The sequence below is a fragment of the Marmota flaviventris genome, chromosome 2 (assembly GCF_047511675.1).
Source record: "Marmota flaviventris isolate mMarFla1 chromosome 2, mMarFla1.hap1, whole genome shotgun sequence".
Classification (NCBI taxonomy): Eukaryota; Metazoa; Chordata; class Mammalia; order Rodentia; family Sciuridae; genus Marmota; species Marmota flaviventris.
Genome location: NC_092499.1, coordinates 4277538 through 4305019, shown reverse-complemented (window position 1 = coordinate 4305019; position 27482 = coordinate 4277538). Strand labels below are relative to the sequence as shown.

General features: G+C 44.6%; 1 protein-coding gene across 11 annotated transcripts in view; it reads left to right on the top strand.

Annotated features, from left to right (window-relative positions):
- Ppp2r5c (protein phosphatase 2 regulatory subunit B'gamma) overlaps positions 1-27482 on the top strand; it is a 140452-nt gene that overhangs the window by 55344 nt on the left and 57626 nt on the right. For all 11 annotated transcript variants that reach the window (XR_011706508.1, XM_071607529.1, XM_071607528.1 and 8 more), the window contains one exon: positions 25466-25665. Coding sequence is in view for 10 of the 11 variants with exons in the window: in XM_071607529.1 (XP_071463630.1) it covers positions 25466-25665 (200 nt within the window). In the remaining variant the exon portion in view is untranslated. The remainder of the gene's footprint in view (positions 1-25465; positions 25666-27482) is intronic.

The window sequence follows — 27482 nt, the reverse complement described above, 5'->3', positions numbered from 1 at the left end:
TTAGTTAACCGAGTTTATTTCAAAGGAAGGAGAGCTTCATGGAACATACCTAGCACAAAAAGTAGAACTGAGTTTTAACCTTTGGCCTAAGGCCTACCAGCTGGACAGCGCTCACCAGGCTAGTGTTTAGATAGCAGCAGTGTGGTGCTTGCCCTCTGCGCAAGTGCTGGAGTTGTCAAGAGTGCTGTAGGTGCTTTGAGAGGCACAGAGGGGACAGCCCAGACGTCCTCCTCTGCTCGAGTTTGATAAGCTAATCAGTGGTCCCAGGATATATCTGTGGAGATGGGATTCAGCCTGCTGGAGCATGTGCTGGGGATGGGTTTGGCCAGGGGAAGAGAAAAATCCTGGAAAAGGGTTCAAATGAAGTAACGAGAAAAGCAGCAGCCCTTTATGAACTGATAAAAGGAAAACAGCAGAGAGCCATTAGTGGACGGATAGCAAGACAAAACAGTGGGGTAGTGTGCCACTGTTGTCATTACACAAGGGGAGGTTGGGCTAAGAACACACGCGTTATCTTTCCATGGATGTGAAGGACACTCTCAGCAACACCTGGTGGGTGGTGGTGTAGAATGGTTTGCACCATGGGTGTGTGCATATATGCATGTTTGAATCACACAAACATGTTACCTGTTCGAAAAAAATAAAAGGAAGCAAAAGCCTTATGCGATGGCTGCATCCCAGCGACTCGGGTCTGAAGCAGGAGGATTGCTGGTTTAAGGCCACCCTGGGCAACTTAGCAAAGCCCGAAGAAACCTAGCAAGACACTGTCTCAAGATTTAAAAAAATGAAAAGGGCTAGGGATGTGACTCACTGGCAAAGCACCCCTGGGTTCCATCCCCAGCACCAAAACAAAAGGAAAAGCATAGCATTCAAAGTGGGCGCACAACAACAGTCACTAATATGGCATCATGTAAAAATGTGGATGTGTAACCGATGTGATTCTGCAATCTGTATTTGGGGTAAAAATGGGAGTTCATAACCCACTTGAATCTAATGTATGAAATATGATATGTCAAGAGCTTTGTAATGTTTTGAACAACCAATAAAAAAAAAGAAAAAAGAAAAATAACAAACTTAAAAAAAAAACAAAGTGGGGGCACATGTCAGTAACTGAGTCGGGCAGCACAACCTTTCTCAAGTGAATGCTGTAATGGTAGCCTGTGCTATTGCCCAGGTAGTTCAGTACTGAAAGGCTGCAGTCGTGAGTTTGGATTTAAGACGTGGCTAGAAGTCTATTTTCCCAGTCCTTGTTATAGGGTATGCCCTCTCAGCTTTCCCAACCCTGTGGGAGGGCAGGCTCTTGTCTGCAAGGACACCACAGTATAGGAATGCAGGTAAATGGCACTACTCAGTCACCTCTCAACTTGCTCACCAGGGCCTCATTCAGGTCTTCTCCTGTTCAGCTGATATTTCATTCGTGCATTTCATTCAGTTCAGAATGAACCCAGTGTCGCTATTTTAGATGCTGTCACTAGGTGGTCAGCCCTGTTCACTGCTGGTGAACCAACTCTGGCTAGCAAAACCACCTCTGCTGAAAACCAGAACTTATAGTGTTATCTTTAGCAGGGGTGGTGTCAGAAATTTCTGTTGCAGGAAGGGGAATTTAAGAAGAAAGTTGGGAAGATAGGGCCTTGTGACTTTGATAGGAGGCCTCAGAAGAGAATTTTGAGGACAGAAAAAATAAATGAGACCAAAGATGGTTGGAAATATGGGAGGCCTGAGGGTGTGGCCAGTAGTGGTGCTCATCCCTCCACACAGCCAAGGCCTCTGCTCTGGGTGCCTGTTATGGTTTGGATGTGAGGTGTCCCCCCAAAAGCTCACGTGTCAGGCAGTGCAGGAAAGTTCAGAGAAGAAATGATTGGGTTGTGAGAACCTTAACCCAATCAGTGAATTAATCCTCTGATGGGATTGACTGAGTGGTAACTGGAGGAGGTGGGCGTTGGGGCCGTGGCTTTGGGGTATATATTTGTATCTGGCAAATAGAGATCCCTCTCTCTGCTTCCTGATCACCATGTGAGCTGCTCCACCACGTCCCAAGGAATGGAGCCAGCTTCCTATAGACTAAGACCTCTGAAACTGTGAGCCCTCAAATAAAACTTTCCTCCTCTACAATTGTTCTGGTTGAGTCCTTTGGTCACAGCGGAGAAAGAGCTGACTAAAACAGTGTGGGTCTCTGTCACCTTGTCCTTAGTTCTGTGGGACTTTGTGCTATCTCGATGGTGTCATTTGCAGTACAGACTTCTACTTCGGGCAAGCAGAAACTCTTAACACTCAGCTGAGCCCCAAATTCTTTATCTCACCTCAGAAATGGCTTTTACCAACTTTACACTGAAAAACTAGAAGCTTTGAAGATACACTCACAGATACACTCACAGTCAGCCTGTGCTGAGTGTTGGATAGAAGTTCCGCCATCAGAGATGAAGGCAGCCATTCGCTCCCAGGCTATTAGCCTTGAAGCAAGAGAATGAGATGATTTTAAAAAATTAAAATACCTTCTATGATGTTCAGATAAGTCATTATCCTCGTGACAAGTTCTGTGTACAGCTTTCTTTTTACACTGCTTCTTCCATAGTGCTGTGAGGTGAGAGATGAAGAGGTCACCCAGTTACAGAGTGGAAAGTAAATGTCACCACCAGGGCAGCCTTCATAAGACTGCTGGGCCTTTAGCAGCTTCACACGGGACTGGGGAGATGGAACACGAGACCTGGCAGAGAAAACTGCATGGACAGTGAAGAAACACAGGGAAGCCTAGGGTCATGGTGGGGCAATGGATGTGTGGCTATGTTGAGTACTTAGTGAAATGTGTCCACTCAGCAAATGCTTCTGGTGCCCAGTACCTGCTATAGGCGGCTAGGTGAGCATCCATGTACAAGTACAGCAGTGCCACGAGGCACACACCAGAGGAAAGCTGTTCGGGATTGTGCCAGAGCCCAGAGGAAAAGCAGCTCACTCCGCTTTGGGGGAAAAGGTGTGTGCTGGTCTTAGTATGTTCATTTTGCTGCTTTGGTTGTATCACTGACGAAGCATGATCCTTCTTGATATGTTGGTAACAATGATATGTTGGTATTGTGTCTTAATGTGTAAGACATGCCCTCCTTTTTGTGGGACATTATCATGCTTTTTTTGGCTACTTCCAGGGAAGAATTTGATTTGAATCAGCTTCAACTATTAGAACATCTTCAGAAGTGTATTACATGGGGAAAAACTTGTGAGAATCCAGTTAGAGGAACAATTCACCTTTGAATGGAATTATTCAGCAGTTTCAGAAACTGTTTTAAGCCAACAGGCTGATGGGCATGTCACCTTCTTAAGCTTCCTATGAATTTGTAGCTGCAAATCCATTGCAGATCAGCTCTTCCTGTGTGATTGATAAGGTGGAACATGCCACCTGATTGTATGCAATTCCTTAAGTTAGTAAGTAAAAGAGTTCATCTGTTATTTACACTAGCTAATGTTGTTTAATTTGTCCAAAGACATACTTATTTGAGCAGCAATATTATGATGTATATTTGAAAGCAAAATTTAAAAAGGAACCAGTGGGTAGCTTGGGACCTGGGGAGAGATTCTAACACTGGGCTCCTAAATACTACTTCATTTATAGAACCAAGACTGGCAGGGCCAGTCATCCAGGCTAGAAAGCCCCTCCCTTGCAGTATGCTGAGGGATGCACTGAAAGGCTAAGAGGACATGGTCGGTCTGAAGGGTGGAAAGAACCACCACGGAGGCTAAAATGATTTTCCTTTTCTCATTCAAGATGTTAGTTGGAGACTTCAGATGCAGTTTGCCGAGCAGCAGTCATCGTCAGCTTAGAAGTTGTGCATTAGGTAACAGGGTTTCTTGTCCTATCCTTCACACCATGGGACAGCCCAGGAGTCCTCTGAGTGTGGTCAGCACACAATGCCACTGGCTATACAGGGGACAGGGGCGGGATTTTAAGTCAGAGTTGCACGTCTGTTTAAGCTAAACACCCAGGTAAATGATGGCATGACCACAAAGAAGTGTCAAAAACCTCTAAGGAGCTGGTAAATGGCTGGGGTGTGGGATGCCTGGGACCAGCCACCAGGGGCTCAGGCCTATCCAAAGAGGCCTTCCAGGCTCTTCCCCTTGGCTGCAAGCAGCAGCAGCAGCAGCAGCAGCAGCAGCAGCAGCAGCTTGCCTCTCCCTGGGAATCAGATCAAAGGGAGGGTGTTCAAGACATCACTAGAGAAGGGACCCCAGCAGAGGAGCCTGTCAGAGGAGCCAGCCTTGGGGCCTTGGGTCAGATCCCAGAAGCACAGCTGGCTCCCTGTGTCCTCAGCTTTCCCTCAGGGGCTTGGTACATTTTCTGTTTGTGTGATCTGAAGCAAGTCACCCGTCCTGTTGAGTGTTGTCCATCTGTAAAGTGGGAACAATAGCAGTATCTCCTTCACAAAAGAGCTGTGGCTGTTCAATAAGATTGGGGGTGTGACCACTTGCCCAGGTCTAGAACACACCAAAATCAGTAATACCAGCGCTGACACTAGATCCACCTGCTTCCTCCCGTCTCCAGATTTTAGTTAGTAAAAGCCGCTTGTTGGTAGCTTCAGTTTAGGGGAGACCAGCTTTGACATGGCCTAAACATTGCCTCTGGTCAAGTAGTTTTGTCCAGTCCAGTCTGCATGGGAGTGGGGTCCAGGTGCTAACCAACATGGCAGGCTGGGCCTGCTTTTCTGACTGATAGTGGGTCAGCAGGTGCTGAGCGCTAATGCTCACCCATCTAGTGCCAGGTTTTCCTTGAGTAACAAGGAGGTGGAGCTTCTTGGCCATCCTGAAAATGAGGAATCTTTCCCAGTTGGTCCTGGCCAGCTTTGTCTTATTTGATCAAAAGTTTTAAGAAGGTAGCACTACTAAGGGTCACAAGTTTGGCAAAAGTGTTAGACGATCACAAAGCTACTGAAAGTGACAGATAATTTTAATTAAGTGGCTTGTCACCACCATGGGTGAACCCGTGTGTTAATTCTGCATTTGCTCCTGCTCCCTCCAGTCATCCAGGCTAGAAAGCCCCCTCCCTCCCAGTGTGCTAAGGGATGCACTTCACAGGGCTCCCTGGGAGAGGACAGAGGGTAAGGGGGCAGAAGCACCTGTGTGAGTTCCATTTTCCCCAGTAGTCGCCAAGTCAGGTAACTGGTCCAAAGCTTTTTTTTTTTTTTTTCCCCCAGAATTATGAGAGCCACACGATGTGGTGTTTGCAAATACACTATCTGAAATGTCAAAGTTCTGTTAACATGTTTTTGTCTTCCATTCTCTATTATGGCTCAAAGGTCTTACTTCCCAGCCATCTTTACTGAATCAGAACTTTGAAGGGATCTCCCCTCTGCTTAACCAAACATGGTCCATTCAGGACAGATCATATCCCAAATCAAGTGTTCTCTTGAGAATTTGAGCAGGGGACCTGTCTGGAATAAAAAAAAGACCTTGCCTGGCCCTGTGCTCCTGTCCACTGTGTGTGACAGCGGTACTGAGGCTCTGTGTCTGCAGAGAGTGCTCTTCCAAGCTAAACAAAAAGTCTTCTCAAAGCTGGAAAGAAGGGAGGGCTGGGACTGTGGCTCAGCGGTAGTGCACTGCACTTGCCTGGCATGTGTGAGGCACTGGGTTTGATTCTTAGCACCCCATAGAGATAAATAAATAAATAAATAAATAAATAAATAAAGGTCTATCAATAACTTAAAAAAATGTTTAAAACAAAAACAAGCTGGAAAGAAGGAGAGAGTGGCATAGACTTCTCCCTTTGTTGGGTGTGAGTGGCTGCAGAGGTTCTTGGGTCACTAGCATTTTCCTCCGTATATTGGGCAGCTATTCCAGCAGAAATGGCTCAAGGAGAAATTCCCTTCCCAGACTCAGTGTTTCACAGGTGAAACCTTAAAGGCACATTGCCACCCCTGGTGTCTGCGTCTCTTAAAAATTTGGGCGTGTTATGTGTGCTTACAGCTCCAGGGCCATGAAGTTGATCCAGGACATTTCCTACTAAGAATTTACCCATCAAGACATTAATTTGGTCTTATCAGGAACCTCAGGTGGGATTGGAGAAGTAAATCCTTATTATAGGCTGATAGATCAGAAGTCCACCCTCTTAACAGACCACCACTGCTCTCTTGGCCTGGGATGCAGTGAGAGGAGTCTTAGAGATTGTCTCGGCAGTCAGAATACTTGTTGACGTGAGAATGGGTGTCAGGGAACTGCCCAAGGCCTGGAAGCAGCTTGTGCAGTGCTTCCCTTCCTACCAGATGCCACAGAAGTGGCTCTTACTTCTGGAAGTGTGTTCAGAGCACGTTCACAGTAAGAAGAAGATGCCGCCTGTGTCTGTGGGACTTGGGATCTCTGATCCCAGTTCTGCTGATTACCTACCACCTAGAACTGGGAGGCTGGATATTGGACTTCTCCCGACCAAGTGGAGCACAGCCTGCTTGGATGCAACACCTAAGTAGGGAGGTGTAGGCTGTCTGGCAGATGCAGGGAACAGTGACATGGGGTGAGTGATGGCTGAGGAGCAGGCATTGGTGGAAGGCTGGCCAGTGACTCACCAAGGAACCAAGGAACCTAAACCTCACAGTGCCTTCCAGTGGGACAGTTTCCTGTTGATGAGCATTCTAGAGGACTGAGTAGAGGGAAGGTCCATGACGTGAGTACTTGAGAGGGCTCCTTATACTTGCCCCTCCTTGTACTTGCCCCTCCTCAAGTGTGATGCAGGCTAATGGGGAAACCTACCTGTGTCCAAGTTATATTAGGAAACATTGCTTATAATTCACAGGTGGTTTTCATTGGGAGAATTAAATTCTTAAAAGTATGACCAAATGGCCCTTGGTCATACGTTCAAACACATCACTCTGATTTTTTTTTTTTTTTTCCTCTCACACATTTTACTGCATTTGCTCTACTGTTTCTTGCTCCTGGAGGACAGCTTTGCCTTGACAGCACCTGGGAGATGACAGGGGCGCAGGGAGAAAGAGGCTGCAGTTGAGCACTGTGCAGCACCTGTCCCCACAGGGATCTGCAGACTCTGGAGCCACCCTGCCTGGGCTCGAGTACCAGCTCTGTCACTGCTGAGCCATGTCACCTTAGCCTCTCTGTGAGTCCATCCTCATTTGTGTAATGGGGAAAATAACATGTTATAAAAATTAATGGGCCTAGAAAAGTTTCAGTGATACCTAGCATGTGGAAAATACTCAATGATGATGAGCTTCTGTTTTTCCTTAAAAGAATTAAAAATAGTAGGAAACATTAGTAAGATTAAAATACAAAAATTAAGTGAGAAATTTAATGTTTTTAATTATATAAGGAAATTCTTAAGTTTATAAGCAAAAATAAATAAGAAACTTAGACTTTCCAGAAGCTGAAATGCTTTTTGCAGTTGAGGCTGTAAAGCTGGACAGAGCTATGGACTGAGCGCCAAGGCTAGAAGTCCCCTGGCTTCCAGCTGGAGCCACCCGGGGGAAAGAGATCAAATCAGCTTTCAGGCAGCACAGGAACCTAGACCAAGTGCCAGCACCTCCTCCTTTCTCTGCTCTCCCCCTGCGCGCCTTCAGACCAAAATTACCTGTACTGGAACCATACACTCAGTTGCAGCTAATTTCTGTGACATTGTTCAGTCATCATAAATAACTCATTCTGTTATTTTGGAAATTTATATCTCACACCAGGGGATCTGAAGATAGTTCTTCAAGATGTTGTTTCTAACTAAATCAAATTTTTTTTAAAGTATGATGTCTCAATTTTAAATATCTGGGGCGTTTCATGCATTTTTTCCTAGAATGTGTTGGGCAGATGCAAAAGAAAAACAGGGGTCATGACAGTACTTATTAGGCAAAGTTGAATTCAGGGGAAAAAATAATAATAAATGAGATAAGATGACCTTGTGATGCTGACACATAGGTTTTTGGGGTGATGGAACTGGCATGAACCTAGGTGGCGTGATTGACGTTGAAATATCTGAAGCCAGAACTGTAGAGAATACAAGACAAACTGACGATGGCAGCAGTGGCAGGAAACGGCTGGACTTCAGCCCTGGCGCGTCCTGTGGCAGAGAGAGGTTGTTACTGTGGAGGTTTGATGGCAGAACAACAAGCATTCACAGGAGTGGTTTTTTAAATCTAAAATATGATAACTTACAAAATACCACTACATTGTGTTTCCGAAAGGTGACGTAAGCAGGAACTGTACTCTCCTCGGAGTACAGTAGAGATGGCATCAGATACACAGTTAGCAGTCCCCAGGGCCTAGGGCTAAGGGGCGGTTGCTCACACCCAGCCCTCACTGGCACTGGCTCATTCTTGGTGTTCACATTTTGGTCCTTGGTGTGTCTGTGGGACCACAGACATCTGAAGTGGCCCTTGGTCATACATTCAAACATATCACTCTGATTTTTTTTCTCTCACACATTTTACTGCATTTGCTCTACTGTTTCTTGCATATTTATATTTATATTTGTATTTATATGTATGATGAACAGAGGTTTCACCAGGCCCTTCCCCACCTTCAGGGCCCTGGCCTTGTTTTTTTTTTTTTTTTTTTTTTTTTTTGTCTTATTCACCAAAGAGGCTATAAAAAGCAAAGGGCTTGTGCTTCTCACCACCTGTTCCAGAAGGGCTGAGGCTTAGTGCAGGAGAAGTCTGCTCAGGTGCAGCACTCATCCCGTGTCTTTTCTCTTGGTCTTATAAGTCTTCACTATTTTGCAAGCTTATCGATGCCTTTCAATAGGCTTGGTCTGGTTTGAAGGCTTGCTTTTCGCCATGCAATGGAGTGTTGGCTGTAATGATTCTGATTTCATCAGAGGCAAAAGCCTTACAAGTATAGAAAGCCCCTCATAGCCCCAGGTGAGAGCCCTCTAATTATGTGATCACAGGTGGCATGGGCTCTGGGGGCTTTTGAGTAATTTTTCATGGCTGTCTACCTGCACCCCTCTCCTACAGATCCCTGTGCCATCCTGATCTGGGCCTTTGGGCTTCACCAATGCACATTGGGTTGCTGCTCTACTGTCCCATGGCCACACTGATATCCAGCATCCCCTCTTCCTGGATGCCTGGCTGCCCTGTCTGTCCCCTCCTCTTCAGCGTGGAGTTCCGGGGCCTTGAAGGCACACGCCTTTACAGATGCACTGTCTTCTCAGAGGTTTTAGCAGGGTGCACTGAGCGAGTCTGCTCCCCTCTGTCTGCAGTCATAATGAAAGCATTATCTATGATGACTTTTGCTTAAAAAGAGTAACAGGAGAAAGCTGGTTCAATGTCTTAACTTGTAGTATAATGTACAGTGAGATTTAGACAACTAAAGGTGATATTGATCCCTTTATTGGACATTGGACACCAGGACATGGGATGAGAGGAGTAACAGCAAAAGGGCATGTAGTGCTTGGTCCTGGGGCACATTCATATGACTCTGCCTCACAGGGAGGACCCCTGTGTAAGTGACATCCAGATGGGAACAGCTGAATTTTTCTTTCTTGTCATTTGGATCATTATTTTTTTAATTTTACAGGGAGCCTTTCTTTCTAAAGATAAATTTTTCAAAAATATGTAGTATATGTTTATACGTGATATGTTGGCAGTCAGATACTAAGGTGTTGTTTCACGTAAACACCAGCAGTCAGCTCTCTGCAGGGAGGGGGATTTCATTTATAGATTTATAGGTTCCAGCCCTGGGTCTTTACGTGTAGTACTCCCTGGTAAATTCTTCTGGATTTAAGTACAAATGCACGTACATACACACCTACATCATTCTTTCCAGTTTCTGTTTAGGGCCCTATTGTGTTTTTCTTGTCCTCCTCTAGGATTTTCTGCTAGTGCTTGAGTTCCTGAAAGAACCTGATTTTTTAGTTGTAGAGAATGAGGCCCAAACAGGTCAAACAACTGGTCACACTGGATTGACAGCAGTGTCTTCTGCTGCCTGGTCTACCGAGGAGTACTTTGCAGTTTTTCTTTATCTTCTTACCCATGTGAGCTTCCAACACCCCCCTAAAAAAAACACAAAAACAGAAAGGAAAAAACCCAATTCCACCATAATCATTTTAAACCAGCAAACTTTAAGAATATTTTTCTGTTCAAATCTAGTTATTGCCATATCTTGGTAATACTAACACATTCGTGAACTTGCCAGAGAGATTGGCTCCCTTGACCTAGTGGGCACGTCTGTAATAATTTGATCTGGGGTTCATTCAGTTTGTTAGCCAATGTCTAAGTAGCTGTATTGTGCTGCCCTGCTCTTACAACAAGAAGAGCAGGCCCAGTTTCTGGGCTCTGTTTGCAGGACAGGCACACACTTGTCTTGAACAGAACCAGTCACTGTCCAGTGGGGACTCTGCCTTTTACTAGGTACAAATTAGTTGCTGAGTACAGTGTATTAGTGGCTGGCTTGGAAATGCCTGGAGAGGATGAAAAATGTTGCCTCCCTCAGAAGTGAGTGGTAGAATAGAGTAAGTCACTTGGCCTATGACTAACAAAACAGAACAACCTACATTGACCAAGGGCACACCATTTTAGGGATCACACCAAGCACATTAGTATTTCTTAATTCACTTCATGTATATGTGACAAAATACATCCTACTGTCATGTATAACTAAAAAATAAAATAAAATAATGCATCATATATGAAAGCAAAAAACATACATATCTCCTAATTCACAACAACTCCAGGGAGTACACGTATTCCCATTTTCCAGTTGAGGAAACTGAGACCCACAGAGAGAAAGCTTGCTGGCCAAGATCACTGAGGTCTTAGAGGAGGAGCTGGGATCCAGACTAGGTACTCCCTCTTTCTGCCGGGTTCCTGACTCCTGTGCTACTGCTACCTCATGTCTAAAGATTTGCCAAATGAAGGATTCAGATTTAGAAACAAAGGGGCAACTGTACCATAGGACGGCCTCAAAGTACTTCAGTTACACATTTTACCTAAAATCTGGACTATAAAGGACAAATCTCAGAAAGTATCATATACAGAAACGTGGAACTTAGGAGGCTAGATTGGAAGTTCCACAGAGGTGGCACTGAGGGTCCCCAGATCCATCTGTGGCTTGCAGGGTGGGAGGCTTTAGTTTGAGGCACGTGCCAAACTTCTGTCCTCACCTGAGGAGTGGGGCAAGGAGAAGGGCTGTCCTGACTAATGGGTTTTGCATTTTGTAGTAGAACTGTCTAGTTTTAGAGCAGAAACAGAGGACTGTCCATGGTCCTGGGAGGTAGAGGACAGTGCCTGCCACTGGAGCAGGAGCTGAGCTGGGCAGCTTCAGGAGGCTGGCACCACGCTCCCCCGGACAGCACAGGCGTCTGGGGAGGAGCACACACAGCCTGCTGGGCCTGCCTGTCCTTCCTCACACATTGTGCTAGCCCTTGCCAAGCTCCTGTGAGCAGTTCTGCCGCCCACCCCGTCCCCCTCAGTGCTGCTGCCAGTCAGCCATAGAGTCCACCCTTCTTGCCAGGCAGAAAAAGTGGCTCTGCCCTGGGGGTGCCCTCATACAGCAGGTTTCCCTGGCCTGACCCTGCTGCGTCAGGAGACTAGGAGTTGAGAGGAAGTGCATGTCTGGTCCTGAACACAGTCTCCATTTCCCCTGCAGGTGTGTCAAGGGGGTCAGCTTTGTGACTGGGTATGGCCCTCTGGTGAGGCTTGCCTAGCATGTGTGCGGCCCTGGGTTGCATCCCCAGTGCTGCGAAATAACAAATAAAGGAAGGTTTGATGTCTTTCAGCACATACCTAAGCATTGCCACCAGAATGTCTCTCTTTAACAATAAAAACATCAAATGTTTATTACCACATTGGCAAACTCCTCCAAGGGAAAAATGAGCCCACTGATAGACCCCGGGGACAACGTGCTAACCTGAACCACATTCACAGTTATATCATCCAGGGAGCATGAGGTCACAGCCCCTTTTATAGAGTGGCAAAATGGTGACTTCAGTCGAAGGCCAAGGCTCCTCAGTGCGCACTCGACTTCCTTGAGTCCCCATTGAGAAGGATGAAAGGGCAGAGTACTGATAGGTTCCAGGGTGGCCATTTTGCAGATTGGAGCTGCAACTGAAGTCCTCCAGACAGTGGAGCGAGCAGCGAGCAGCTCTTGGCTCCAGGCAGAATGTGCTCATGTGCTGCTATCCGTGGAGCCACCCAGATGTGCTGGTGACATACTGCAGGGTGTGGCATTGAGGGCTAAGTGCACCACTGACCACCCCTGCCACCTCACTGTCAAGTCCCCTCCCCTCTGTGGGAGCACAGGGCATGGGGAGAGGTGAGCACTGCAGGGCCACTGCTGGTTCTCCCTTTGGGAATTGCCCCTCTAGGCACAAGTCTGTGTCCGGCCCTCCCCCAGGTAACTTGTAGCACCCTCGAGAACAGTGCCATGGCATCCAGTCACACTGTGGGCCCAGACCCCTCAACTTGTAAGGGGCAGTGATGGGAGTTTCCCTGCTGGAGGAAAACCCTTGCTTTTTCTTTGCATGTCTTATTGTATCCAAGCAATCAGTTTGAAGTATTTATTACTTGAGACAGTAACATAACAGGTTTAAGCAGTGTGGAAGCTTTGCCAGGAGAGTTGGTACATGCCTGTAATCCCAGCTCCTGGGAAACTGAGGCCCAAAAATCACAAGTTCAAGGCCAGTCTTGGCAACTGAACAAGGCCCTGTCTCAGAATAACAAAGTGTTAGGGATGTCACTCAGTGGTAGCTCAGGGCTGGGTTCAGTCTCCAGTACTACCAGAAAAGAAAGGAAATGTGGAAGTTTCCATTCACATTATGCTTCAGAATCTGGGTTTGCTTGCTCCTAACGCTGGGCGGTAGCTGCTGCTGGTCACCTGCAAGCCCCCCCCCACACACACACACACACAGAGGAAGAATTTCTGTTCCCCAGGGTATGCCCCTGGTCAGCTTCTCTTAACAGCAGATCAGCTACAGACAGCAGGAGCATGGAATTCATGGGTCGTGAGCACCTGTGGAGTGATCAATATCATTAAGACACTGTTGTCATGTGCCTGTTATTTGTAAACACCAAGCTCGGAGCTGGAGATCTTCAGAAGCTGATGGGCCAGAGTGCAGGATGCATGGTTCTTTCTTGACCACAGTTCTCTCCAGAATTACAGAATGAGATCAAGTTCGGTGTCAGGGATAAGTCAGGTAGTCCCCAGAAATCCTTGTCCAAGTCTCCAAGCAGTGAGTGCAGCATGGGCCACTCTCCACCATCAAAGCTCTGCTGAGCCCTGAAGAACCCTCAGAGATGGAGAGAGCTGCCATGCATCTTCACTGGCTCATAATGTCTCTGATGCATCTCAGCAGTGACAAGGTGATGGCCAGGCGAGATGGAGTTATGTTAACACTAATTGTTTTTAGTGAGTTTTCTTTTCTATGCAGATATTCCTGAGGCTAGGAAATTTATAAAGGAAAGAGGCTTGTTTAGCTCAAAGTTTGGGTTGGCCTATTGTTTCCACCTCTGATGGGGACCTTCTTGCTGACAGAGTCCCAGCTTCACTGAGCATCATATGGCAGAGCAGGGAGGGCAAGCCAAGGTCTGCATGTATTCTGTCTCCCCCTCTTCTTACAGAGACACCAGGATCCAAACAGAGGGCTCTACCCTGACAACCTTATCTAGTCCTAGTCACCTCCCAAAGCCCCGCTCTGAGCACAACAGTGGATAAGTTTTCATCTTCTTAATACTTCACAGCAGGGATTAAACTCCAACACATGAAGCCTGGGGGGACACACTTAAGCCGTGTCCGAACCATAGTAGTGAGTCATTTGCATTTTAGCTATAAGCAGAGACACGCAGTGGGTTTGGGGAGGCAGCTTGCAGGAGGGGCCAGAGCAGTTTGGTGCCCATTTCTCTCTGCCTCATTTCCCCAGAAAAACAAATGCACACTGTTCCTGACTTCATGGTGCCTGGATTGCTTTGTGATTCTGATTCCCAGGTTGTCTTGGTGAGGCTGGAACTGCAGGTGAGAGCCCAGGACCGCAGGTCCTAGTACCCAGACCCTTGAGGTATACTGCATTATGTCCTTCAATGATTCTGCTCCCAGGCCTGGGCCATCAGGTGTGAAGAAGGAGCCCAGAATTCGTAACGAGAGTTTGTGTCCAGAAAGAATCATTCACACCTGGTCTAAGACACAAAGAAAGGAAATAGAGAACATGGAATAGAATCTGAAAAAACACGTATTTGTTGTCAGTATATCCTTCTGACAACACCACACTGATTTGTCTACTGGTAAACATACTGAAAGTTCTGGAATCTCTGTTCATCAGTCTTTCATTAATCAAATATAGTAAAAGCTGTTACTTTTACTAAAACAGTATCTGCCCTTGTTTTTAGGTAAATGATCTACATGTTGCTCGAGCTGCTGGTCTCCAAGTACAACAATATTATTTAATATTTAATGAGTAAAAGACAGAGTGAGAGAGATCCACCCCAGGTGTTGAAAATTTGCTAATTAGAGTGTGTAACTTTGTTCCTCACAACTCAGTTCTGAAATGGGGAATGTGGCCTGCAGTAGCAAATAATGCTGTGTTGGATTCTGGATCATTCCTCAGAATTTGTTTGACCTGTCTTAATCTTTTCCTATTAAAAAAAAAAAAAAGCCAAGTGTCTCTCATGGCTCACACCTGTTGGATTCCTCTCTTCTGGATCAGCTGCACCAAGAGGCAGAGACACATCCTGTATGTGTGTGTGTCCACAGGAGCTTTATCGTTTCAGGAACCTGCAACTTCGGATAACTTCCATGCTCTTTTTCTGCAGAGTCTAGACTAGAAGTTGGCCTGTCTCTTCTGCGCAACTCAAGTCTTCACTACATGTTCACCTAACAGAATTGAAAACTTTCTGAGGAAGCCAGTCTCTCCTGGCGTCCGTCTTATCTCTGACTGACCTTGCTCTACCTCACCTACCCTTCCTCACCCATCTCCTATTCCCTGGGGTGGGCTTGGCTTCCACCACTGCTCTTCTAAGTGAAATTAATTGCTCTTATGAATTTCATGGGAAAGGGAGTTGGGAGTCAGTGATGGCCTGTCGTAGGACAGCAGATCAGACCCTTCTCTTGTACAGCAGCTGAACACAGGCCCAGAATCAGCAAGAACCTCAAAGGGAGGACCCATGTGTCCAAGGCAAGAGCAGTTTAGGTTTGTGGAGGACCCAGATTTGGCCCTGGGTGAGCAGCTCTTCCTGCAGGAAGGAGGCTACAGGCAGGGTGAAAGTGTACGACAAGGAGAAGAAGCCACAGAACTGGGGTATATGAAAAGGTAGCAGCTTGGGAGCAGGGGCTTTGGAGCTGTATGTTGTCTCTATCCAAAAGTCTCAAATAGAATGGCAGTGCAGAAACCACGAGCCCAGCTGCGTTTCCACATGCACACCTGGTTGGCTTAGTAGGCAGGGCTTTTGCTCTACCTGAATCCCACCCATAAGGTATACAGGAAGGACAGTTTCAGGACCATAACGATGGCCTCACTGTGGCTCCTCTTGGAAGACCTCCAAACAAAGTGCAGCTGCGGGTAGACAGAGGGACACACCTAGGATGGTGACAGCACTGTCTGCCTACCTTTACCAGATTACCTGGCGGTTACTTCAGCCCCACTTCTGTCAAGTACTAGAGAACATGAAGAGACGCAGAGACGTTGGCTGCTTTTGAATGAAAAGCTTTTTCTCAGCAAAAGAAACAATAAGAGAGGTAAATAGAGAGCCTACATCCTGGGAACAAATCTTTACTCCTCACACTTCAGATAGAGCCCTAATATCCAGAGTATACAAAGAACTCAAAAAATTAGACAATAAGAGAACAAACAACCCAATCAACAAATGGGCCAAGGACCTGAACAGACACTTCTCAGAGGAGGACATACAATCAATCAACAAGTACATGAAAAAATGCTCACCATCTCTAGCAGTCAGAGAAATGCAAATCAAAACCACCCTAAGATACCATCTCACTCCAGTTAGATTGGCAGCCATTATGAAGTCAAACAACAACAAGTGCTGGCGAGGATGTGGGGAAAAGGGTACACTTGTACATTGCTGGTGGGACTGCAAATTGGTGCAGCCAATTTAGAAAGCAGTATGGAGATTGCTTGGAAAGCTGGGAATGGAGCCACCATTTGACCCAGCTATTCCCCTTCTCGGTCTATTCCCTAAAGACCTAAAAAGAGCATGCTACAGGGACACTGCTACATCGATGTTCATAGCAGCACAATTCACAATAGCAAGACTGTGGAACCAACCTAGATGCCCTTCAATAGATGAATGGATAAAAAAAATGTGGCATTTATACACAATGGAGTATTACTCTGCATTAAAAAATGACAAAATCATAGAATTTACAGGGAAATGGATGGCACTAGAGCAGATTATGCTAAGTGAAGCTAGCCAATCCCTAAAAAACAAATGCCAAATGTCTTCTTTGATATAAGGAGAGTAACTAAGAACAGAGTAGGGTCGAAGAGCATGAGAAGAAGATTAACATTAAACAGGGATGAGAGGTGGGAGGGAAAGGGAGAGAGAAGGGAAATTGCATGGAAATGGAAGGAGACCCTCAGAGTTATATAAAAGTACATACAAGAGGAAGTGAGGGGAAAGGGAAAAATAATACAAGGGGGAAAAATGAATGTCAGTAGAGGGGGCAGAGAGAGAAGAGGGGAGGGGAGGGGAGGGGGGATAGTAGAGGATAGGAAAGGCAGCAGAACACAACAGACACTAGTATGGCAATATGTAAATCAATGGATGTGTAACTGATGTGATTCTGCAATCTGTATATGGGGTAAAAATGGGAGCTCATAACCCACTTGAATCAAAGTGTGAAATATGATATATCAAGAACTATGTAATGTTTTGAACAGCCAACAATAAAAAATTTAAAAAAAATAAAATAAAAAAAAAATATTAACATCCATTCAGAAACCTGAGCGGGGCTGGGGTGTAGCTCAGTGGCAGCGCTGTTGGCCAGCATGGACCAGGCCCTGGATATATGCAGCACTTTAGAAGCACACACCTGAGCCAAAGCACTACCTATATGTGTAGTGAAGCTAGACTACCTTATCTCATCAGACAGTATTTTGAGAATTATCAGGAAAGAGAGTGAAAGATAAAACTTTATTTTAGAATATTTGAAAGAGGACACTTGCACTTTGAAATTAAGAAAGATTTATTATAGGGCTGGGGATATAGCTTAGCTGGTAGAGTGCTTGCCTCACATACACAAAGCCCTGGGTTCGATCCCCAGCACCACATGCCAAAAAAAAAAAAGAAAGAAAAAAGATTCATTGTAAATTTAATTTTGAGAAGATTAATTTAGTTTTGAGATTCCATGTGCCGCTAAGGGTCAAGGTCAAAGTCAGCGATTCACATCACCTTGTACACATTAGTTATGTGTGTTTATTCTGCTCTCACATATTGGAGTTTGGATCTGTAGAGTGATAGGTTATTTTCACCACAGATGACAGCCTGCTGCCAGCACCCAGGAAGCAGATTTTGAGCATTGTGACTGAGTACTTCCAAAGGGGTCTTCCTGCTTCTTGCCCCAGGTCCAGGTGCACCACTCATCTGCTCACAGAGCCTCTGGGGTTCAAGTTCATCCCCACATGGAGCCCTGGCTGCGGAGACCTCAGGGTGGGGAAATGCTGTCAAGAGCATATGGCTTCTCTGGAGCTCTGGATCTTGTCTTAAAGTTCATGTAGACATTGCATTCTACTCTTGATATGTGTGGCGTTATTTTGATGTTAATGTTTTGAATTATGGTACCTCTCAGTTTAACTTGTTTCCCTCAGAGCTACCACTTCATTCAGCAAAAATTTGAGGTCCCACTATGTGGATAAAATGGTGAACAGACAAAGCCATCGCTCCATAGAAACCTGTCATTAAGTAAGTGTGCAGCATGATTAGTCTGGGGCATGTGACACTCACCCAGTATCATCATCAGTCAAGGCAACTGTCTTTCAGGAGCATTGATTTTTTTTTTCCAGAATAGAATTTGTCCTGTAACTCCAGAGCCCCCCGCCCCGATTTGAGTAGTGGGCACCCCTAGATGACCTCTCCCACCTAGTAAGGATGTCAGCACCTCCATGGCCGCTGGTGTTGGCCTCCCTCACCTGCAGCTCCAGTTCTCCCTGGACCTTCGTGCCTCTGAACTGAAAGCAGAATGGCTCTCCTCCTACCCAGTCTCCCTGGTGCCTCCCACCTGGCGGTACTATAGCACTTATCATGGCTCACACATTTTCAGTTGTTTTTCTTTTAGAGCAAGGATTTTGCCTTAACTTTCCTCCATCAGCAGTGCAAGCACAGTGCCTGGAACATAGTGTTGGATCAACTTCTAAATCAGTTCCTAAAGACATGCACTGTGTCCTCAAGATCACCACCTGCTCCACGATGGTTCTCACACCTGTCCATTCACACAGATGCTTTAGGTCCCATAGATAAGCCAAACCACAGTTTTATCTTGTACACTGGGATCCTAAATACTGATGTTTTCTTGAAGAGAGTGAGAGATAATCTTTATGTAAATGGAATCAGAGATCGTTCAGATCCTCATTTTGGTAGGGAAAATTTTTGAACAAAAGAAGGCTGTCTAGAGCCTGGATTCCTCCACACAAAGCTTTGTGTAGAGGAGCATTCGGGTGTGTGGGGACTCCCATGTGGGTGTGCCCCAGTCCCAGGTGGACCTTCAGTTAGTTTAGAGTTTGTGAGTGTTGACTCCTCTCAAGCCCTGTTGAAAGCCACCGATTTGCATATGCCCGCTGGCCTGCCGCACCCTGGACCAAGCAGCAGAGGTTGCCTCTGGGAGAAGAGAGGAGGCCACAGATGGTGTGGAAAGAGGAGTCTCCCACGTCATGGTGTGTTCCTGATGCTTTTGTTTGATCTACATTTATTTATTTATTTTTGCTATGTGCATGCTTTCTTTAGTCTTTTTTATTTGAAATACAAGTCACATGCAAGAGCATATGAAGCAAACGTAAAGTATAGTGAGTGGTTATAAAACAAATACCCATATGACCACCACCCAGGCCGTGTACCCCAAAAGTCCTGTAGGTCCTTCATAATAAAGTTTTAGGTGTGCTAAATAAGGCGAGAGTGAATAGAACCAGTTGGTTGGTGTGTTGCCTCTACTGTGCAACAGCATTTTGTAAGATTCATCCATATCATGTCACCCTTGTAGTTTTGGAATGTTGATAGGCCACAGTGTCTGATCCACCACTAATGGATAGTCTGGGCTGTGAGGACAGTGGTGCTGTGGACACGTGTTGTGGTGCACATGTGCACCTTGTCATGAGGTCTTGTGCCCCGTGTGCAGATGTCTGCTGTACCGCTGGGTAACTCCCAGCTCTGCAGCCCACTAGCATGGTGTGCACTCAGCTCCTCGCACACTGTTGAGTGTGTGCTACTCTCTTGAGTGACTGGTGTGTCTCATTGTGGTTTTAATTTGCATTTCTCTAGTCATTGAGAGGGGCGATCCTGTCCCATGTGATTAACCATGTAGATATATTTGTAAGAGCCTGGTTAAGACTGTATCTACTTCCCTGTTGATGTTCTGTGGGTTTTTGTTTGTTTATTTTTAACTGATTGACTGGAAGAGTTCTATGTTCTGGATCTGAGTCTAGTGGTTACGTGTATTCAAGTAAGTCTATTCTGTGACTTGCCTTTCCATTCTTGATGGTGTCTTGAAAGTGTTTGGTTTTAGAATAGTTCACATGATTGGCTTTTGCTTGTTTGTTTTTATACCTTTATTTATTTGTTTACTTTTATGTGGTGTTGTGGGTCGAACCCAGTGCTTCACACATGCTAGGCAAGTATTCTACCGCAGAACTACAACCCCAGCCTAGTCCAACTGATTGGTTTTGAATGATTACTGGGTTTTGTGTCTAAAGAAGTCCTTTCTGATTCTTTTTTTTTTTTTTTTTTTTGGGGGGGGGGGGGACTGGGGATTGAACTCAGGGGCACTCGACCACTGAGCCACATCCCAAGACCTATTTTGTATTTTATTTAGAGACAGGGTCTCGTTGAGTTGCTTAGCGCCTCAGCCTCCCAAGCTGCTGGGATTACAGTTATGCGCCACCACACCCGGCCCTTTCTGATTGTTCACCTACCCAGATACCTTTCTGTATTATTTTTTAAAGCAATATAGTTTTGCCTTTCAGATCTAAGTCTGTAACCCTCCAGTTTGTTTTATTTTTGTATATAATGATCCATTTTTTCCTTCTTCCTCCTTCTTCCCCGTACCCCATTTTCTGGTCCCTGTGTACTACTTGTCCTAGTGCCATATGTTGAAAGAGTGACCTCTAAACTGTGCCACTCTGACATCCTGTGATGTCAGCTGTGATATTAGTGGCCACTTAGGACTCCTTGACACAAGCCTACAGTGGCTCTTCACTGCTTAGCAATGGTCTCCAGACCCCCTCACATCTGCCCAATCGTAATCTACTGTGTGCTGATTTGTATATGAAATGTTATTACATTAATTTCTTGCTTTTTATAGAAGAAAATATTAGTAGGCACACTGCTGTTTTCTTTCCCTGTCCTGCTAGTCCAGGGCTCACCCTGCCTCAGTGGAGCCAGCTCAGGTCCTTGTGTCTCATTCTGGTGCTGTGCGATGTAAGAACACTGCCCTTCTGCACACTGGCACCAGAGACATTTGCAAATCTAGAAATGGATGTGCCCATCCTACTTCAAGGGTAGCTTCTGTTGAGCATAACTGTGTATCACTCATGAATGACAGGCTTCCCTTCCATAGATAGGCTTTTATATATTGTTCTTATTCCACCATCTTTCTTTTTTATGTGTTTTTATTTGTTTTTCATAGATATACATGACAGTAGAATATATTTGGACATGTTATACATACATAGAATGTAACTCATGCTAATAGGATCTCATTTTTGTGGTTGTACATGATGTGGAGTTACACTGACGTGTATTTATATATGAACGTAGGAAAGTTATGACCAGTTCATTCTACTGTCTTTCCTATTTCCATCCCTTCTCCCTTCCTTTCATTCCCCCTCACCACCATCTTTGTTGACCTCTATTGTTTCAGAGGCCCTAGTATGTATGTTTTTCTCCTGGGTATTCATTGAAGATCTATCCTGAAAAACTGGGTGGTATCTCAAGTTCATAGGAATAAATTAATTAAAACTGGGGGATGCTGAAATAATCTGGGCAGATGTTAGGTGTTTCTAATAATGTTTGCACTGTTAAGAAATCAGCTGGGTGCAGAAGCACATGCCTGTAATCCCAGCAGCTCTGGAGGCTGAGGCAGGAGGATCACAAGTCTGAGGCCAGACTGGGAAATTTGGTGAGACCCTTTCTCAAAACCAAAAGAGTTGGGAATGTAGCTCAGTGAGAAAGAGAACCCCTGGCTTCAATCCCCAGCATTGGGGAAAAATCAGAATCCATTAAGATGTAAAGCCCATTCCTCCACCACCTCCATCCATTTTTATTTCCCTGTGTTACTGTCCTATTAACACAGCAGAAAATAGCCTCTATTTTTTTAAAGATGTTGATCAAATACAATTTTTATTTACTAAAATGTATTGGGTTTAAGATTTTAAAAATGAATGGTGAAACAATACATGGATTGGACTTGAATTAAATACACTGCTACAGTTAACAAATAAAATTGAATTGTGTGCATTATCCTTGAAAAGGGTTGACTTCTGTTTTTCATAAGTCATCATCTTCTGATAATTTGTCACAAAGACTTTCTCAGTTTTAGCATCAGCACTCAGTTTAGGTAGGAACTTCTCAAAATTCGCCTCTTAAAGGTTTCTTGGTAGCCTCACCGCCCTTTTTTTTCCTGAATTTGTCAAGCTTCTTGTCTGTTCTTTGATTTTAGGAGTTTTATTTGTGTTTTGCTTTCCTCTCCTAAAATTCTTTTAGTTCTTTGCAAATTGTCTTTTTACCTCCTTTACAATATCAGTATTTTGGAACAGGTGATGGTTCTTGTGATAGTTCAGTGAGTTTAATCTTGATCTGTTCAGGGACTTTGGAAGTGCCAACTAGCTCATGCATCATAAGACAATATAAAATCAGCGAACTCTTACCTCCAAAATTGAAGAATATGGCGAAACCCTGGCCCATAATGGGACTTTGTTATTGATCTCGAGTCTTCCTTGACTACGGACTTTGCATATGCTCTTGGATTCTTCAAAGTTTTCAGAGGTCTCGGTAGACAGCAGACTCTGTGACTCTGGGTCCAAGGTGAGCAGAACTTCATGGTGTGTGGAAGAGGAAAGCGGCTCAGAACATGGCAGTCCGGAAACAAAGAGGGCTAACTTGCATTTTTTTGAAATGTGAAAATATTTGATATGACCTAAGGATGCAGTTTTTTTTTTTTTTTTTTCATTTCCATGCTAAATTAGATTGTTAAAGATTTTTTAACACTAATATTTTTTAAATGGCCAAATAGAAGTTGAACTGTTCATGAGATTGTAATGACAAATCTATTTGTAGACCATAAACAAAAATATTACAATAACATCTCAACTGCCTGGGATCCTGGGAGAATTAAGATAATTTCTAGAGAGTTGAGACTTACTTGCTTTTTAAAATCATTTTAATAGAAATATTATAGAAAGAAATGGCTTATTCTTCTTTCTTATCATTTATCGCTTTTATCATTTAAAAGCAGTTGATGGTTTCCAGGCATTCTGAGGTCTCTGAAACTTACTGATCTCACCCTGAGTGATCACAGCATCCTTTGGGTTTCCATTCCCAAATACAAGGCGTATCTTATGTGTACCCTTGCCCTGTCACTGAGCAGCACTGGACAAGCTCTTCATCACTCAGCATGTCCCTGTCTCAGATGGGTCTGAGGGTACCATCTCGATACCATCCTTGTCAAGGACTCAGCAAGGAAAACTCCTCAAAGGCAGATCCTGAATGAGGGTGCTGGTGGTCCTTGGGGTGACCGTGGTCTTCTAGGTTCTCTGCACAGTACTGAGAAGATGAGAATGCCAGAGACAGGTTCCAGGTAGACAGGCTGTACCAACAAGTGGGAGCTCACTGAGGGATCCTGGCAAGCTGGAATTGAGCACAGGCGTGGAATAGAGAGGACCACAGCCAGCAGGGAGGCAGTTCAGAAACTCTGTTCTCGCAAAGGCCCTGTGCATTAAAGATGGTCAAACAGTCACTGGAATACGTGGAGTATTTAGGGTCCAGTGTTGGATCTTGGGATTTCTAAAAAGCCAGCGCACTGCCACCCCATGCCTGCTTCTGTGCTGCTCATCTCTGCATGCAGTATAGCAAATAAGGAGGCTGTGGCAGGAGGATTGGGCTTGCGGGCCGTCCAGGTCACAGTGTCTGTGTGCCTGTCAGCCAGGCTCATGCTGGGCATAAGGGATTCCGAGGACTAAAAGCAGTAGGGTCCATGGCGCTCATGGAGCCTGCAGTCAAGGAAGCCACAAGCAAGGTTGCTGTTTAAAGCTGCAGGAGGCAGATCCTCAATGAGGGTATCTCCTTTGTAACTAGGAAGTAAGGAAAGGCCTGTAGAATATACCTAAGCAGAAACTGGCGATCAGTAGGACAGGAAACGGCAAGAGAAGCGGGAGGAACCGTGGCCTGAGAACAAGCACATTTGCTGAGGAAAACTTGGGGGGGTGGGGGGCATTCAACCTGCTGTGGTAGGGCGGTAGATCTCAGGATCCCAAAGCTTCTGTTCATGTGATGTTAGATATCAATATTGACCTTACTTTTCAACAAACCAGAGAAAATTTTAATATATATTTAATAATATGAATTCATTTAAAAGAATAAGCTTACCACGTGTTAACAAGTTAATATTTTTATGAAGATGGACATATTTTCCAAAACAAAACAGCTTGAGTGAGAAGAGTGACATTAGTTTGCTATTTTTCAAGTGTCTGTTCTGTCTGGCTTGCTGGGAATGACTGGATTTTGCTGCCTGCCCCTGCATCCATTCTTGACTATATGTCACTTTGGTGGAGTGTAGGAAGACGTGGTTGGGAAGAGCAGAAGTGTTTTAATGGTCTTTTAAGAAAATATGGCATTTTCTTTGATATTATACTAAAACTTAATAAATGGGCAGTTTCTTAAAGGAAATCTGCAGTGTGGGACCTGAAATCGTGTCTGTACATTTATTGCACTAAAATCTAGTGACTTGCCTTGCACTTCAAATGCTTCTTTTGCCCTTGGATGCTGTTATAACACCATTCTTTATTGTCTTACTGTAAAGGTTAAGTGACAAAAAGTGTGTATTTATATATAAAAGTTTTAGCACAAGCTCTGGCTCAGGTAAGCACTCACTAAATAATTGTTATTGTTCTCATTGCTACTCCTATATTGCTGTCACTAACACCCCCGTCACCACGTGTGACGGGCCGACTCTAGCATAAGGAATGAAATGTGCTCAGGAGCACTAAGGTGCTTGCTGTTATTGGTTGTCTTACTAGTAGTTTGACAGTCTTCAGATTGATGCAAGTGTTTGTCAGTTAGCCAGAATGGACAGCCACCTTTGACCTGCCTGTGGAATTTCAGAACCAGCAGACACACATGAGCAAGCACCCCTGCCTCTGGTCCTCTGCTCACCTGCACCTGCTTTCTGCAGTGGTCACATGGATTAAAGATCCACACCCCTGACAGAGAGAGAGAGAGAGAGAGAATTTTTTTAATATTTATTTTTTAGTTTTCGGCGGACACAACATCTTTGTTTGTATGTGGTGCTGAGGATCGAACCCAGGCCGCACGCATGCCAGGCGAGCACGCTACCGCTTGAGCCACATCCCCAGCCCAGACAGGCTCACCCTTTACCTCTTGTTCTTCCCTCCTAGTCCAGTGCAGTGCCAGGCGTGTGATCACTGGCACTTAGAAAGTATTTGTTGAATAAATGCATTCAGAGGGAATTTATTTTGAACCTTACTTTCAACACAGTTTCAAAAAGTGAAAAACAGCTAGGCACAGTGGCACATATCTGAAATTCCAGCAACTGGGAGACTGAGACAGGAGGATTCAAGTTCAAGGCCAGCCTCAGCCATTTAGCAAGGCTCTAAGCAACTTAGTGAGATCCTGTCTCAAAAGGATGTGGCTTAATGGTTAAAAACTCCTGGTTTCAATCCTTAGTATCAAAAAAAAATTTTTTCTTAATTTTTAAAAATGTGAAAAAAATAGCTGGACATGGTGATGAATGCCTATAATTCCAGCAAGTCTGGAAGCTGAGGCAGGAGGGTCTAAAGTTTGAGGCCAGCCTCCACAACTTAGGGAGACCCTGTCTCAAAATTTAAGATTGTAAAAGGTGCGAGGATGCAGGTTAGTGGTAGATCACTCATGGATTCAATCCCCAGTACCGAAGAAAAAGAAAAATCCTACTTTATCATACAAAACCTGTGATCTGAGCAGTGACTAGCTGGTTGTTTAAGGAATGTTTAACCTCTATTCACCCCACCCTCTCTCCTTCTTCTTGAACCTCTATTAATACAAAATAAGAAGAAACAAGCACTTAGGCATGTCGTAGTACCTTTGGGTTAGGCACTCGAGATCAATGTGCTTTGCCTTCTTCCTTTCAGATGTTCCTCCTGCGGATCAAGAGAAGCTTTTTACCCAGAAGTTACGTCAGTGTTGTGTCCTCTTCGACTTTGTTTCCGACCCACTGAGTGACCTCAAGTGGAAGGAAGTAAAACGAGCTGCTCTAAGTGAAATGGTAGAATACATCACCCACAATCGGAATGTGATCACAGAGCCCATTTACCCTGAAGTAGTCCATATGGTAAGTAACTGCAGCCTGACCAGTGCGTCCCAGCCCTGAGCTGCAGAAGGACCCTGATGTTCTCAGGACAGGCTGGGACATCTGAGCCCAACACAGCACTACCCAGAAAAAGCCTCCTCCTTTTCCAAGATTTGTGCTTGTCCCAGGAAGGATGAAAGTGTTCTTTGTGCTGCACGCCGGATTGTTGTGATGATAGCAGTGAGAGGGCCAGCTGCCTTCTAGCAGGTGTTTTGCATTATTAACTTGTTCAGTCTTCACAATTACCCTGTTGGGTAGAAATACTAGAACTTTTATTCATATTTATTATTTTATCCTCTTTAAATTTTTTGTTTTTAAAAAACATATGTGCTGGGAGCTGTGGTGGACGCCTGTAATCCCAGTGACTCAGGAAGCTGAGACATAAGGATAACAAATTCAAAACTAGCCTCTGCAACTTAGCAAGGCCCTGAGCAACTCAGCAAGACCCTGTCTCTTCAAGTATTGAAAAGGACTAGGGATGTGATTCAGTAGTAAAGTGCCTAGATTCAATCCCTGGTACCAAATAAATAAATATATATATATAACACTAATATACTAGAGCCCTTATGTTGTTTAGAAGTAAGCACACTGTCCCTCCATGTTCTAATGCTGTGACAGAGTTAAAGTGTTGATGGGAACCAAACAGATGTCAGCATGCTGTGTCCAAGCCTGTTGGCTGGGAAGGCCTTCGTCTGTTGGTCCTGAGATCAGGATAGTATCCCAAGTGACTGAGAGAGTCTTGTCCTGCAGCCAGGTCTCTTCTGCAGACCTCCTCCCTGCCTATCTGCAGGTCAGTGGCAGCTCTTACTCCACTCATTGTTACCTCAGCCCTGAGCATTTCACAGGATGGTCACAGAACTGTTGTTTGAGGCTGAACTCCAGTTTTCTGTTGCATTTTTTTTCATTGTTATTATTTTATCTGCCTTTGAAATTAGTCCCCCCAGTTATTGGTAAGTTAACATTGCTTAACAGGGAATTTTAAATCCTAGTTTTCATTGAACTCTCTCTCTTAAGTTACTGATTTTTCCCACCAAAGCTATGTATTTCAGAGTGGACTAGACTTGTTGACCTAAAATACTTTTATTTCTTGCTTTAGTACTTTTGCTTTGGAAAAAGAAGATGAAAGGAATGTTCCTTTTTGTAATTGAGTCTTTTGTCTAAAGATGTGATCAGCTTGATTATTTTCAGTTACTTTTTCTGACCAGCACAGCTGTGCATGGCCAGCCTCAAGGCTACAAGGCTGTGTGGCCCCTCTGCCTGACTCCTGCTTGGAGACGAGTGACAGGTGTGTGCTGAGCAGAAAGTAAATGCTAAAATGTCCCTTGTGTGGACCAAGGAAATGGTGTGTCTTTTTCAACTCTCACTTTCTTTGGAAGGCTACCCCAGCCCCAGAATTGTACAGAAAAAACTCTAATATTTTCTCCTACAACTTAACATAATTTTGTTCTTCACTTCACCTTCCTTTTTTTGTTTTTTGAGGTTCTAAGGACAAAAACTCAGGCCTCACATGAACTAAGCAGGCCTCTCCCCTGAGCCATCCCCAACCCCATGTCACGTTTTTAATACTTATGGGACTTCTTTTATAGTACAGGCTTCATTTTCTCATAGAATTATTGAAAAGTCATTTGTCCCTGCCTCATACATTGAATATGCTATTTCCCCATTTGAAGTGCTTATTGTTAGTTGTCAAGTTATTTCCTTTTTAAATTAATTTCTTGGTACATATTAAGTTTATAGATACATAAACCACCTGTATGAAAGACTGATCCATTTTTAAGGATTTCTGTAACCAGGAGTCC